Consider the following 15,082-nt stretch of genomic DNA (forward strand, 5'->3'; position numbering starts at 1 on the left):
TATTTTAGTGCACCCGTGAAAAAGTTTTAGCTGATTTCACACAATTAATGGTGCATAAAATGAACAAGGTTTAATTCTGTTGTTTTTTGACACATTCTTAAATTTAACCGTTGCAAATTGTTGACATTTGATTAAAAAAATTGACATGTAAAAAATGACGTCATAATCGTACTTGATTTCAAACGGCGAGGAGTTTCCCGAAAGTGACGGAGTTAGGGAGGGGGCTATGCGATATATATATAAAAACTAAGATGGTTGGCCAGGTTGTAAGCCAAAGGTGAGGGATGGGGCCCACAGGCCTCGTATTTTTATCTATAGTGACGGATCTGTGCATATAGACGTGCATTATTTATTTATTACGAGTAATATATCAAAGTAATAATTGCAAAGAATTGTTATTCCGGAAAAACATTTTCTGTTCCAGCAGTTTTTATATTTATATATAAACAAGTAAATCCGGGTACCGTAAATCCGGAATGAAATTCTGTCAATATTCATGAATATTCTTGTTAACCATCAAAACTATCGCAATGTGCCAAAACGTGCAGTTATTTTGTGCAGTCATAAGGATTTACATATACTCGGTAATATTCAAACATACTTTATTCATACAATTTTTAAGTGGCAATTTAACATGGTCTAACACTAGCTGTTTCATTTCCAAATATTCGTTATGTTTATATTAGATACAGTTTTCGTGGCCAAAGCTTAAACCCAGAACCCTATTTATAACATTTTTTGATGTTTTAGTTCTTCAGAAGGATGTGCGGACATGGACCACCAGTAGAGAAGCCTAACTTTAATGTCGTGTGCATTGGTCTGTCTAAATCAGGGAAAAGCACTCTTTTGTCTGTTTTAAGTGGAGAATCTACAGATAACATTGAACCAACTATAGGTATATACACATTTCACAAGTATGTCAAATTTTTCTCTTTTGTCTATATAACAGGTTAGGCACACACCCCCATTTGTTGGTTTGACTCCCATATGGTAGTGAGCTTTTGAGCTTTTGTTTGATAAGATAAATTTGATGCCTGTAAATAATATTGTTTTATTTCAACAGGTTTTCGGATAAAGGCCTTAATGTTTAATGACTGTATAGTTGATGTTAAAGAATTAGGAGGTAAGAATTTACATAAACAATATTTGATGTGTTATATGTATTGTAATAATTTATCGATTTAACTAAAAAAAAGAATGAGAACCTCATAATTTCCACAATAGAATTATATTCAACCTTATTTTTGTATATTAAAGTTCAACATAGTGAAATTGATATTAAATTGACAGGTGTGCAGGATTTTATTTATACTTGACAAAAATATCACTCTTTAATAAAGGAGGAGAGAGTGTTCGTCCATACTGGGACAAGTACTTTGGGGGAGCTGAGGGGATCATATTTGTAGTGGACAGCTCTGCCAGTGATGAAGATTTACAGCTGACAAACAATGAACTGCACAAAGTACTAGCTGATCCAGAGCTTGATAACCTCCCTTTGATGGTGCTATGTAATTATAGTGACAAGAAGGGTGCCAAGTCTAAAGAAGAGGTTCTTATCATTACCTTTTTAATTTTATTGGACACTTACTTTTGTGATACATTTTCTTTCAAAATATTTTTTTTTACAAAAAGTCCTATTTACATTTTTTTATCTTCCCTAAACTGGTTTCTTAACAATATAGATATTAAGATGGTTGAAGCAGTAACTTTGCGGTCATTTTTCCAAAAACATATGAGGTTTTTACAATTTTTTAAACTTATATTATAGGAGTTTTTAAGCTCATTTCCAAACCAAATTTTATAAGATATAAATATGTATGACAAATTTCTAAATAACAATTGATTTTAATACAATGTACTTTCATCCATGTCAAAGTGTTCATTTCTCCTCAGACTCTCCAGCATCAGATAAATGCTAATATTGAAAAAGGGAATAACTTAATTTTTGCAAATTAGGCCATTAAACAAATTACCTGACTGTGCATTATATTTTGGTCAGAAAAAGCAATATTTCATTTTGCATAAGCATTTAGTTTGAGAGAGAGAGAGAGAGAGAGAGAGCATTTTAAGCATGTTACCTGTTTAAATATATCGTAATACAGAACTATTTTGTACCTTGTTTTAGCTTCAGAAGGTCCTGGAACTGGACTTGGAAACAAATAGCAGGCACTGGGAAATACACTCCTGTACTACCTCGGACAGACAGAGCATCAAAGTGGCCTTCGAAAGCTTCAACAAAAAGCTGTTAGATTCCAAGAGGAAAGCAGAGGGATTCAGCAAGATCTAAAGTTAACTTACTGATATACACCTCTCTGGTTAATGGTAGCGGTCCTTGTTTGTTACAGGTGTCTGTACGAGTCATGCAGTACAGGACAGAGGCCTTGCCAAACATTATAGTTATGTATATTTGAGGTCCTATAGATATGTATATTTGAGGTCCTATAGATATGTATATTTGAGGTCCTATAGATATGTATATTTGAGGTCCTATATGTACATTTTTTTTATTTATGGCAGCTCTCTACTGTTCCATATTGTTGTTGTTTAGTTTATCATTGGTTTAAGATCATTTTAAAAGGTTAGTTTGCATATTACGGTACATGTACATGTAGTCATGTACAAGAAGAATTCCATTCCTAAGTTACATTTTATGTGAAAAATGTGTTGTTTATTTATGGAATGTTTGTCCTTTTACTGTACAACTTGTTTCTGTCCATCTCCACATGTTCATCTACATGTTTGAATTTTTTTTTTGCCATAATATTATGATCTTGTAATTACAAACTACATGTAGTAAGAGCCAAGAATAAATCATTTTACATTTTATTTATGACTGTTCATAACATTATTGTTATAATTTATTCATTACCAAAATGTGAGTTGTAAAAATTTTTGTATACATTTTATTTTATCTGTTACATGTATATGACTATATTTTTATTTACTTTTTCATTTACATTGATGAAATTCAGGTAACATATCAGTTATTACATAACAGCCCCTTTTTGTGGCACAACTATTTGTAATGCACATATATTGTCCAGAATTTTTGTTTCTATGGATAAACACTGTTCCTGAATAAAGCACCACATTATCACAAAATTCCCCAACATCCAAACAACTCCAGGTTTCTGTTAATCAATCCTTAATTGATAGTATTGTATGTTAAGTCAATAGGTAATATATTTAGAAGGTTGGCTACCGGTATATACAATCTTTTATTATGCACTTTTAAGTTTAATTTATCACACATATTCTGTGTAACAGAATATTGAAGTTTCTAAAATAAATAGAAAGTTTTTCATTTCTTTGTAATTAAACTTTTTGTGTATATGTAGAAGTTTTTACTATTGCATGGCTTATAATTAATTTTTTAGTTGAATGTTTGTTAGAATCCGTCCAGATGAATGTCATAATAAAAACTTAAATGAATGTCATTTCTTTAGTATTTTATGTTAGATTTACAGCAAGAAATTTATGACCATCAATGGATTTAGCAACTTGTAGTTATGTCACAGCCACATGAAAGGCACAGTTAAGTAAATAAATAAACATGATCACTTTAAAAACGTTCAAACAAAATTAAAAAAAAAACTATGTAGAAGGCAAGCTTAAAAATCAGTTGGGTTTTTTTTTAAGCTGGCCATCTTATGGAAATAGTGAGGGATAAAATTTTAATTTTAATATTAATACCAGTAATATCTGAATCATTAATATATAAAAGTGCTAAGTTAAGTTATGAAGTTTATATACAAATTAAGGAGCTATTTTGATGTGTGCAATGATAAGTGGTCTAAGCCTATCACTCTCTAGTTTCTCATATTTTCGACTAGTGAACCAATCTTTACGCTGTGTTATTTGAAGATCCTGATATACGAAGGATAACGACACCCATCTATGAATTCACTATCGTAGTGTTACATAAATGCATCAGCTAAAGAGAGTATCATTCTATCTAAAAAAAATTCTTGTTTGAAATAACAAAAAAAAAAAAACGAAAAGAAAATGAGAAAAGGTTTTAAAAATGTGTTACTGAGGAGAGTTTATAGTTTATTTTGAACATTTACAATGTTCGTCCTCAGGTTCTTGCTCGTTAAAAAAGTTATATAGCGCACTTTTTCAGGCACCTGACGTTAAATTTTTTTCTCAAGATAAATAAAAAATAAAATACCTAATAATACATTAAAAAGGGGGTATCATTTTATTTTATTTTTAGGAAAAAAATATCAGGTGCCTGTGTATTTAGATTGAAACTTGGTCAAACAAAATTAATGACGTGACGATGTAACATGTGAATAACGTTTTTATCATTCATATTTTCAATTTTTCAACGACATTTGATAAAATTTTCAATTCGAAATGAAATTGAGGTAATAAGAATTTTACTTTCTCATTTTCTATAACACAGCGCTCGTGAGATGCGCGATGCATTGTGTGACATTATAACTTTGGATCAACCCTTGTGCTTTAATATTTTTATATAATTAAAATACCTTGCTATGATATTCTTGATATTTGCATTGCACCTACACATTTGTATAGACAAAGTCATATACGATTTTTACTTTTATTTCAGATGCACATGTAGATATTTGGATATGCTCAAAATATCAACAATTTATATGAATTTAACAAGCGACCTTAAAATTAGAGTTTTTGTTAAGAGCCAATAAAAGAATTAAACTAATATTAATTAAAAATGAAGCTCGTACCAACAAAGTGCAAAAGTTTCGCGATTTAACGTGTTTTGCGTTTTAGCGCGAAAGTGCGAAAATTTCGCGTTTACTCGCGAAAGTTACGTGTCAAATAAACGAAAATAAGTTCATTTGGTTTTCAAATTGTTATATGTCATATTTTTTACAATGAATAATATCATCACATAAATCCCAATCCCCAAACGACAAATTTCAAAATATCATATAAAAAAACTTTAGTTTATCGAATCAGTTTTTGATCGAACTGTCCACTACTCATTACACCGGAAAAAGTACGAAGTTTCTGCGTCCGTGGGTTTTTTGTTTAGTCTAGAAAAGGCGCTTAATATTTATTGTCTGTTTTAAGAAACCTGTACAATGTCAGACCTTGAGGAAGGGGAAATAACAGATTCAGACAAAGAAGAAACCTTATCAAAGGTTAGTTGAAAATAGATAAATGTATTTATAAAACGGAGTATTAGCTAGGGTGTCGTTTATCGCAGGACAGATTAGAGGAAGGGGTCTATTGGGGTTCTATTTGCTAGATTTGTTGATGAAATTACATTAATTTGCACTAAAAATGAGGGATTATATTTTTGCAAAACTATTTTTAAAATGCCCAAACCATCCAGAAATATAATTTTTACTAATTAACGTTACAGATTATATTCATTCGATATGGAGATAGGTAGATAAAACGTGGTTATAATTTATAATTGGATATGTAACATAGACCAAACATTAAAAATTGAATAATTTTCAGAAGACTAATGTTGAAAAAATTAAGCTTAGTTTCATTTCTTTTCTGACAGCCAGATAACTTCTGTTATACAACAGCGAGGGTGTTACATATTTCCTAGTTAAGATAGAATACTGTAATTTTTTCAATAAATATGGCAGACTACTTGCTAAAACAATAGATGCATACTTTTACCCTATTAAGGTTGAAGAAATGTTAACATTGCTTTCCACTCTTCCATGTTACAGAAAGATAAGTCTACATTTCCAATACCTGCATCAGATAATGCTGCTGCAACAACCTCAATAAGTTACCGATCAAGCAAACCACAGCAGGATGACAGTGAGGATTCTGACAGCTCATCGTACAGTGACGAGGACACTCCCCTTTGGAGGTGCAAGAAGGCAAAATATTTCTCCTCAAGCAGGCATGAAGAACAAAACATGATTACAGAATTACCTCAAGAAATCAAATCTCCAGTGCGCAAAAACGAAAGGGTTTCAAATGAAATTTTGAATGCTCAGATGGCCAAAAGAAGAATCAACAATGTATGGGGATCAGTCCTTACTGAACAGAGCTTAACACAGGACTTAAAAGATGTGGGAGTGAAAACTACAACATGTGACAATAGTCGTTCAGTAGAAAAATATGACTTTACTTTGAAATATGATGACAAACGGCCAGATTTGGCAGCTGATGTGTGTGACATAGAGTGCCATGACCCCTTCAATAAAGTAGTAGATCTACCAGAGATTGACTCAACAGTGAGCCGTAAACGAAAGAGAACTCATAAAGAAAGACGTCCAGTGAAGGAGCGAATTAGAACCGATAATCCAAGGAAGTCAAAAGAACCTTTACCTGATCTAGAGGCAGAGAAAATAGTAAAGATGATTGTGAAGAAGCTGAATGAACCCAAGGATTACCTCTTTGGTAGGAAAGCAAATATATTATTACACATATATTACGTTAATATTTTGGGTTATAATTGTATTCCTGCAACAGTTACGATCTATTGTCTTCAATGTCTCTTTAGATATTGGTATCTAAAGTAAATATCGGTAAAAAAAATAAAGCCAAAATGCCTCTTAGGAATTCACTAATAATCACGCTGATATTCATAATTCTCATTGGAGGATTCTTAACATTATGCACTTTTTCATTGTTAGACTTACATGTATGATTTTATTACAGCAAGGATTTACAGAATAATTGGAAAAGAAAAAACTTTAGATTTGTTCTACAAAACACAAGATATTGAAGAAGCCGGAGGCCTGCTCATCCAGGTAAATTGTTTCATTCAATGTATAAAATATGAATAGGTAAACTTCAGTCTTTAACAATATTTGTTTAGCTTTCTGCCAGTCAGTCCTATTTTGCTTTTTTGTCAGTGAAACTTGTCTTTATATTCTGAACAGTATCTCATGAAAGTTTGTAGTTAAGTACAAATTATGCATACCGGGTAGATGTGCATAGATTATTTTTCAAGGAGTTATGCAATTTTATTTGATTATTTTTTGTAGTAAATGCATACATAACCATTTATTTTGTGTAGCATTGTCAATCTATGTGGGGGCTTGGGTTATTTGAGCTTAATCATATTCTTTCATATTGGTGACTTGCAGAACAAATCTAGAAGGCGTTCCCCTGGAGGAGTATTTATTCACTTGCTGAAATCAGACAATACCATTTCAAAGGACAAAATCATTGATATATTTGCTAAAGAAGAGGAGGACTTCATTCACACAATGGAAGAAAGGAAACGGATAAGAAAAGAACAAAATCAAAAGTAAGCATTAAAGATCATTTTGTTTCTTTACACAGCGAAACTTCTCAATGTATGCATGTACATGTATTACCAAATTAGAACTTAAATGAAATTCTAAATGGTTATATGTCAATAAAGATTTTTAAAAACAAAACAATTGATTTTTAACAGTTCCTGTAGAATCACAAAACGGGAAAATTTTATCTCAGGAAAACCTCTGCTTCTTTAGTAGTTCTGTTTGTCTTACACCTCTTCTCTTCATTTTTAGGAGAAAAGAGAGACGAAGACTAAGAAGACTACTACCTCAATCCAAGTTAATGCAGAAGGCTAAGGCCTCCATGGACACAGACAACAGACCCAATGACAGAGAAAAAGAAGAAGAAAATGCCATGGGGTCAGCAGAAAGTGAAAATGAAAGTGGAAATGAAAACTTGTCAAGTAGTGAACCTGAGGCCAACCTGGGTCAGTTTGAGGTCAATGAAAAAGATGTGGTGGAGATAGATATTGGAGTGGATGAGATGATCGATTAAGCTCCGTCTAGTGCTACTCACCGATTCTGTGGTACGTGTCATCTGGTTATGACAACTACTTATTCTGGATTTAATATACATGAATTGGCAGGCCTGGTACCTGGCCAGTGATGGAGAAACCTGACTGAAGAGCACTCAGTATATGATGCTCTGAACTTATCTTTGTGTTGATAACTGTATCTTAATCAGTGTATGTTGAGGTTTGTCTTCTTAATTAATAATTACAGGGTTCGACACTAACTTTTTAAAGCATTGGTCCAGCCGGACTAGTGCATGACTATTTTTACTAGTCCGCAGGCAAGTTTATTAGTCCGTCCAAAGAAATAAATATGCAATTTTAAAATAAATCATTTCCAGATATATTAATTCGATATGACCTAGTCTTATTTTTAAGAAATCAATACATGAGGCTCAACATTTATTGAACAAAATAGCTATGATTCATTTTATGAAACAATGATTTTTCTTCATGATATTTAATTGTTTCTATCCTCAGATTAGCTCATCCAGTTACAAAAGAACATGCTTTCTCTACAGATCCATTTGCGTATTTTTTACAAATTGTACAAAACATTAGTCCAGAATTTTTTTCAAAATATAACCACTCTTGATTTTTCGTCCACGTTTCAAGGAAGTCACGAGATCGGCAAGTTTGTTCGTACTCACGGTTGCACTCCTTTTTCTCAAAGCTGTTAGATGTCAGACACATTGTGTGTAGTTTTCGCCTTTTCATAGTCTCTGTATCCACGGACGCCTTGAAAAAATCAGATAACTTTTCTGTTTCTCCATGTTTTGCACAACTGTCAAACTACCCCATTATCACAGAGACATTTTACTTCACTATAATAAATTAGTTATATAAGAAAGCGTTCAAATGAATAAGAATTACTCGATTACCGCCATGCTTCAATAGCTAAAAATACATTCGGGGTTTCCTAAGAAAGTGTGATATCGTCGATCGTAATACAAATTTCAAGCTGTTTAGTCGATATTTTTATTAGTCGGGGCGGACTGATTAGGCATAAATTTTATTAGTCCGACTTGAAATTTATTAGTATGTGACTAACGGACTAAGGTTAGTGTCGAACCCTGAATTACACAGTAAAAAGACTTCACAGGACAGTTCTGCCAAGCAGATACCACTTTATTCAAAAATGTTAATGAATATATGCACTAAGTAATGTACTTTTTCAAGTCATCAACATAAAATAAAACTTGCACATGGTAACACTATACTTGTAATTTTTGGGTTGTGAGGGACATAGTCAGTTTTGAAAGGATATTCTGGTAATATTGCCAAAAATCAAATTCATATTTTTTTCTGTATTGTGCAGGTGAATGAATAGTGATATTTACCAGTTCCTGCTAGAACTGTTGTATATCACAAGTTTACAATTCAGCCTAGAGTAAAGGATCCTGAGTGGTAGCTAAATTGTGAATAATTTATCGAAATCCTGCTGGGGATTTTTACCTTTCCAAAAATTTTTAAAACATACTTTTTGGTCAAATATTGTGAAATTTGAAAATTCTAAACTGGTGAAAGTATTTCAGTTATAATGTTCTTTAATCCACATTAATATCGACAGATGTCCCATGTACCGCCTTAATGGTGTTTTGTTCTGAAGGAAGTTTTGTGGATCCAAAATGGTTCATCTCTGTAAAGGTCCTTGTTTAAAATGTGGGTCCTCTCTGATTTATTTGCAATAAATCATCATGATTTCAAGTGAAGTTGTGTCAGATGAGGGTGACTGGTAAACTAAATATCTCTAAAAGAAAAGAGAAGAGGAAGTCCTCCGAGTCTTGAGCTTATCAGATTTTTAAAGTATGAAACTTATCAACTCTTGTGTACAATGCAGATGGATATATCACTTCAAAGTTGTCAAACTCATTGCTTGCAAGATGAGAAATTATTGATATCTTCTTCTAAGTGTGTTCCTTACTTCATAATTTATAAATTTTAAATTTTTTTTAATACTTATCCAGATTCTTTACAAAGTTTGACACAATTGCCTAGGCAGGTCGTGATGAGAAATGTATAAAAAATGGAGATTTATGTAAAAATTTGGATCAGCAAGCTTCAGGCAGGTCAAACTTCATAAACTTCTTGCATGAAAAAGTTTTGATCAAGGTCAGAAAGTTATGAAATTGTTTTTAATTTTCCCTTGTGCATTTTTACCCTTGTGCATTGTTTTTTGAAACTGTCTTGAAAAATTGTTGAACAGTACTGTCTCAGAAACTAAGCAAAAATGAAAGAAATAGTGAAGTCAAGGTCATATGGAAGGTCAAGGTCAGAACAATATGAACTTACCCATATGCATCTTTCTCTGGATTTTGAAGAAAATATATAGGAACAGTATTTTTGAACTGAGCCAAATGCAATGGCTTATTTGAAACAAAACAACAATTTAATTAACATAAAACAATCTTCAGACTTGGAGTCATTCTATTTGATACTGAAGTTCTTAAATTCATACAAAAATTTGCAAAAGATTAGTGTCCTGTACTTATGACAAAATCAAAATTCTTGCTCTCAATGCATTTGTTTATGTTCTGGTACTCTTGGTTTTTCATCTGTCCCTGTGTTATGATATAAAAGAGGGACATGCACACAATTTTAGCTCAAGTTTTTAAATTCCATTTTAAAGTCTCATGATTAAACTGTGCAATTTGAAATCTTTACCCAAATTTGACAGGGAAACACAGAGCTTATAATTGTTTGTTATGTAAACAAAGTCAGGCAATGTTTTTGCAAATAATGAACTGTTACAATAACAATATCTGATATTTACATTTGGTAAACCAATCAACATGTCATGTTAACAATTCTAGACATTAAAAAACATTTGAGCTCAAATTGGGTCTATTTTCCATGCATTTTTCACATACTGGTTCTTTTCAACAAACTAGAAAACCTGATGTTTTCATCATATAATTTATTACACATTTTTTTCATTATAACAAAACTTTTGTACAGCCATCCAGCAGTAAGAGATAGAGCAGGGTTATTTCCCCTACATTGGGCAAACTTTAATAATTCCTTAATACAACAGTTGTGTAAACATGGATAATTTACAATTTACTTTTTATCAATACAGAGAAATCATTAAAAACCCAAGTTCAATGAATTTAATGGAATTAAAACACCAGTTAATGTTCAGGCACTTGACCAATCAAATAGTGGAAAATTGTAAAGTTCAAATTTACCCAGTAATTGAATTGATTTTAATTTTGCCCATTTTTACTGACAAAATAACAGGTATGAAAAAATTGATAGTAAGTCAATTACATTTCATCACAGTAAAAAAAAAAGAAGAAATTAACAGACCACCATAACAAAGACATGTCAAGAAATGGCTTTAATAATATCTAATTCAAACACATTAATTCTAAATAAAATGCAAATATCAATTTATCTACATGGAGTATAACATTTGGTAATATGATACTTATAACAACTAGCTACACATACATAACCCATACCCTCAGTCTATTCCCCTCAGTTACCTCCCCTTACTGTCGGAGGGCAGAGGGTTTTTCTTACTTCAAATATGAAATACCTAAACAATAGAATACTACCGACATATCTATCAACCAATCTAAAACACAACATTGGTAGAGCTCATTTTGTACTTCATATATATCAACACGACTGGTCCTAAACATTCTTAATATCCATCCACCATCTACCGTCTTCGGTCACATATTGGTACATGCACAGGAATTATTGAGAAAAAAGTTGCAACAAAAAACCGGTTTTTGAAAACACTGATACAGTCTACAGGTATAACTTTGGTAAAACTTCTTCAAAATACTATCACTATACAAAGTTTATATCTTTTGGTCTTTCTAACAGAGTGAAGACTTTTCCTCATGTTTCTTTTTGGTTTGAAGACAACCCTTATGATTCCTTTGACCCCTTGATGGACGGATGATTGGATGGAATCGACCGAGATAAATAGCCCAAGACAGAGAAGATTCACTGGTGTAACATTATCCCTAAATCCCCTAACCTAGCTTAGGTTGTCTGTCAGCCCCCTCCCTTTGCTAAATCTGAACATTATTTGTGAGGTAAATACGTTTTTAATAAACATTCAAGAAAAACAGCTATATAAAAGAATGAATACGGTATTTATGTGATAAAGTTTTTACAATACCTGAAGGAAAATCTTAGTGATTTCCAGACATTATCCACATAAAAAAAAACTTCATGGATAAATACTAACAAGTGTACATGATGAATGCATACAAAATAAATTAGATGTAACACTCTCCACAGTATATGATAAAAATGTAATATTTTTTCCCTAACAAAGAAAAAAAAATAATAGAAATATAGAACTACAGTATATTCATCTGATTAAATAACTTGACAAACATCAAATGAAGATAACATGAGAAATGGACACCCCTGGACTGTCATGCAAATGACGGCCAAGAGCAACGTGGAAAATTGATATACATGAACTATAGACATTACTTGAGCTTCTACTTGTGTGAGTCAAGTATCAATATTATTCTTCACAAATTGAGGTACATAATTAATTCCTAGTTTGGCACCCAACATCGGGTGATGTTGATACAAGTGAGCTTTATAACCTACAGGTATACATATTTTCTATATTTTTGGCAAATGCATTTCCACAACTGAACTTGTATTCGATATCACAAGTTTGCCATTTTTTCATAAATCACAAATCAAATCACAGTACAACAAATCTATCACATTGATTAAAGAAACAAAACAGGAAATATGACTAGATCTTAAGCTCACTTTCCCTTTGTAAGAAGCCTTTACAAAGACAAGTTAAGTAATTGTCGCCCAAATTAGTATGCAGCTCTTTGCAGAGCACAAGAATTTTCAAACTATTTTGATGTTTAAAGAGGAATATGGGACCAGTTGTGACTGACACTTGATGGGACAGTGTTTCTACAATATTTGTAGATTTTATTTTACCACCATAATTTTTTGTTTACAAAGAACTATATTCCGTATAAAACACTGCAAGCATTCAGTCTGATATAACCACTAATGATGACGATAGCATCAGTTTTGGGCATCAACAAAAGGAAAGTTGGTCCTAATAATTCTTGAACATGTCACTATATAATTTCATATGTAACATCATAGCACAATTGTTTGAATTAAAAATTTTGAGAAAAAATAAACTATAAACTGATTTAATATTAAAAATTTAACAATGAACAAGAGTATGCATACAACCATCTCTGGGACAAAGAACTCACCTATAAACATGGAGTCTTGTCACAAAAGCAACAGAGACCAATAATAATTTAACAATATAATACAAAGAATACACACGTCTCTTACAAGTCTTCTGATAAACCAATGTCTTACAGATGGTTGTCAAGACACCAATAGCACTCTGGCTGGGGTTTTGTTTGAACAAATACAACTATGAGATCTTTACAAAAATAGAGATGACTGCATGTTTGCTCCTGGGGGTTAGTGAAGAGGGGATCAGTACAAGTCAGTACTACTGTCCTTGGAACACCCTGCCAACCCGGGTGGTAACAGGTCCAGCTCGAGTCTTTATCTTCTGGCACTTGTGTCCATGTTCATACAAAAATGAGGTAAAAAGCAACGAGCTGTTCAGTCCACAGCAACCTGTGTCACGATGGGACACACTGGCTCATTTCACTCTGGTTCATATTGTTTCACATCAGTTCACACTCTCATTCAGACTAATTTTACTCTGGTTCACACTTTAGGCTTATACTCTGGTTTGTGAATTGGGTTACTATGGTTTACTCAGAACCAGACTTGCCAACCAGAACAGTGTTTTAATCATCATGATGCTTCATCTTCTGATTTTTCTTTCCAGTATCGATAATTCTCCTGTAGGTGGGCCATCAAATCAGGAATATCACAGAAATCTAAAAACCCAGTCAAAATAGTCAATACAAATGTACAAGTATCAGTTAAAGTCATTAACCCTTTTGTTATATTAAAAACCCAGTCAAAATAATAAATACAAATGTACAAGTATCAGTTAAAGTCATTAACCCTGTTGTTATACTAAAAACAAGAAATGTTCGCAGTTATTGAGATGGTAATGAGTTTGTAACATTTCAAAGACGAATTGCAAAACAACTTACAATCCCAGGCATCAAACATGTCATTGATGAAGAAGTCTATAAAACTGGTTTGTGATTTTGGTATACTGCAGGTTTTTCTATCAAATGCAGGCATAACCACAGGTAAGTTTCTTCTCTTTTCTTCATCAGTCTTAAAAAACAGGTAAACAATACTAAATAATTCCATTGTTACATATTTATAAGTTTTAAGTCTTAGTACTGGTAAAATAAAGACATAACACTGCGAATCTCAAAGTTTGTATATGTACACTGGGGTACTGACTCTTAATTCATGATTATTAATTAGTGATATTGATACATTAGGGTTTTTTTTTTTTCATGTACCGGTACTGTACATGTATAAAGATACACATATAAAGTATGTAAGAAATGATAATTTCCTTTTCTTTGGGTGAATGTTCTCTATGTTTTGTGTACCTGTATGAAGTATTCCTCGGCAATGCGTTTGGCCCACTCTATACACATCTCTGTAGTTCTACACGGATTACTGACGTCCGCACACTTTATCAGCATGCGCTTAATCAGAGAGCGGTTTTCAGGGGTGGACAACTGGTTTATAATTGCCATGCTGTCGGGTGAGCCAGTCCCACTCTGAAAAAAGAAATAAATACTATCAATATCATATCATCATTGAGAGAGAGAGAGAGAGAGAGAGAGAGAGTTTATTTTTGAATTACCATTGAAGAAGTTTCCTCTAGTTTCAGTGTGCTTTTGTTGACACAGCTGACAAACTTGTTGAGGTGTTCGAAGTGTTGCTTCATCTCTGTAGCCAGCACCATGTCAATAATGGTCTCCCTCAGGGGAGTGTACTCATCCCTTGTTAGGTTTTTAAATATATTGACAGAGTTGTCTTTCCATGACAATTGGAAGCCCAAGGCAGCATGATGGTTTTCAAGAACAGCTCTGGAATAACAAAATATTAATCCTATAAAGCCTTGTTCCTTAACAAACCAGTTGTGTGTGTAGTGGAGTACATTTCTGTTTATTTCAGCTTCATTTAGTCATCACTAACTTAAACAGATTAGAAGAATATAAACATGTATCCCTATTATTAATATTTGCAAATTAAGATAATTATTAGAATATATACTGGTAACTTTGATTAAATATTTTCAAATAAAAAATAGCAAGATTCCATAAAATATTTGTAGCATACAGCATTCAGCACAATATACACCAAGCACCCCATTTTTTTCTCTCAATATTTTGGAATTACTCAACTCAGTTGTCGACTCAA

General features: G+C 32.5%; 2 protein-coding genes across 14 annotated transcripts in view; one reads left to right on the forward strand and one right to left on the reverse strand.

The window, feature by feature from the left end:
* The first annotated feature begins 465 nt into the window (after window positions 1–465).
* Window positions 466–8,959, forward strand: LOC128178382 (phosphorylated adapter RNA export protein-like). Its single transcript, XM_052845513.1, has 11 exons — window positions 466–584; window positions 751–895; window positions 1,064–1,123; window positions 1,341–1,549; window positions 2,126–2,244; window positions 3,640–3,659; window positions 5,062–5,132; window positions 5,682–6,363; window positions 6,625–6,716; window positions 7,056–7,219; window positions 7,467–8,959. The coding sequence occupies exons 1-11, from the start codon at window positions 531–533 to the stop codon at window positions 7,726–7,728; spliced, it is 1,878 nt and encodes a 625-aa protein (XP_052701473.1). The 5' UTR covers window positions 466–530; the 3' UTR covers window positions 7,729–8,959.
* Window positions 8,960–11,069: 2,110 nt separating this feature from the next.
* LOC128178381 (high affinity cAMP-specific and IBMX-insensitive 3',5'-cyclic phosphodiesterase 8B-like) overlaps window positions 11,070–15,082 on the reverse strand; it is a 64,071-nt gene continuing 60,058 nt past the window's right edge. For all 13 annotated transcript variants that reach the window (XM_052845501.1, XM_052845508.1, XM_052845503.1 and 10 more), the window contains 4 exons: window positions 14,523–14,748; window positions 14,263–14,436; window positions 13,846–13,975; window positions 11,070–13,623 (listed from right to left, as the gene is read on the reverse strand). In XM_052845501.1, coding sequence (XP_052701461.1) covers window positions 13,538–13,623; window positions 13,846–13,975; window positions 14,263–14,436; window positions 14,523–14,748 — 616 coding nt within the window. In that variant the 3' untranslated portion in view covers window positions 11,070–13,537. The remainder of the gene's footprint in view (window positions 13,624–13,845; window positions 13,976–14,262; window positions 14,437–14,522; window positions 14,749–15,082) is intronic.

The sequence above is a fragment of the Crassostrea angulata genome, chromosome 3, assembly GCF_025612915.1.
Source record: "Crassostrea angulata isolate pt1a10 chromosome 3, ASM2561291v2, whole genome shotgun sequence".
Lineage (NCBI taxonomy): Eukaryota > Metazoa > Mollusca > Bivalvia > Ostreida > Ostreidae > Magallana > Magallana angulata.

What these genes read in the sequence shown, in the direction of transcription:
- LOC128178382 (XM_052845513.1), top strand. Translation starts at nt 531, where the DNA reads ATGTGCCAAAACGTGCAGTTATTTTGTGCAGTCATAAGGATTTACATA. An exon ending in TAAGGATTTACATATACTCG is followed by an intron (nt 585 to 750) that starts GTAATATTCAAA and finishes TTGATGTTTTAG; the next exon opens with TTCTTCAGAAGGATGTGCGG. An exon ending in AGAAAAGAACAAAATCAAAA is followed by an intron (nt 7,220 to 7,466) that starts GTAAGCATTAAA and finishes CTTCATTTTTAG; the next exon opens with GAGAAAAGAGAGACGAAGAC.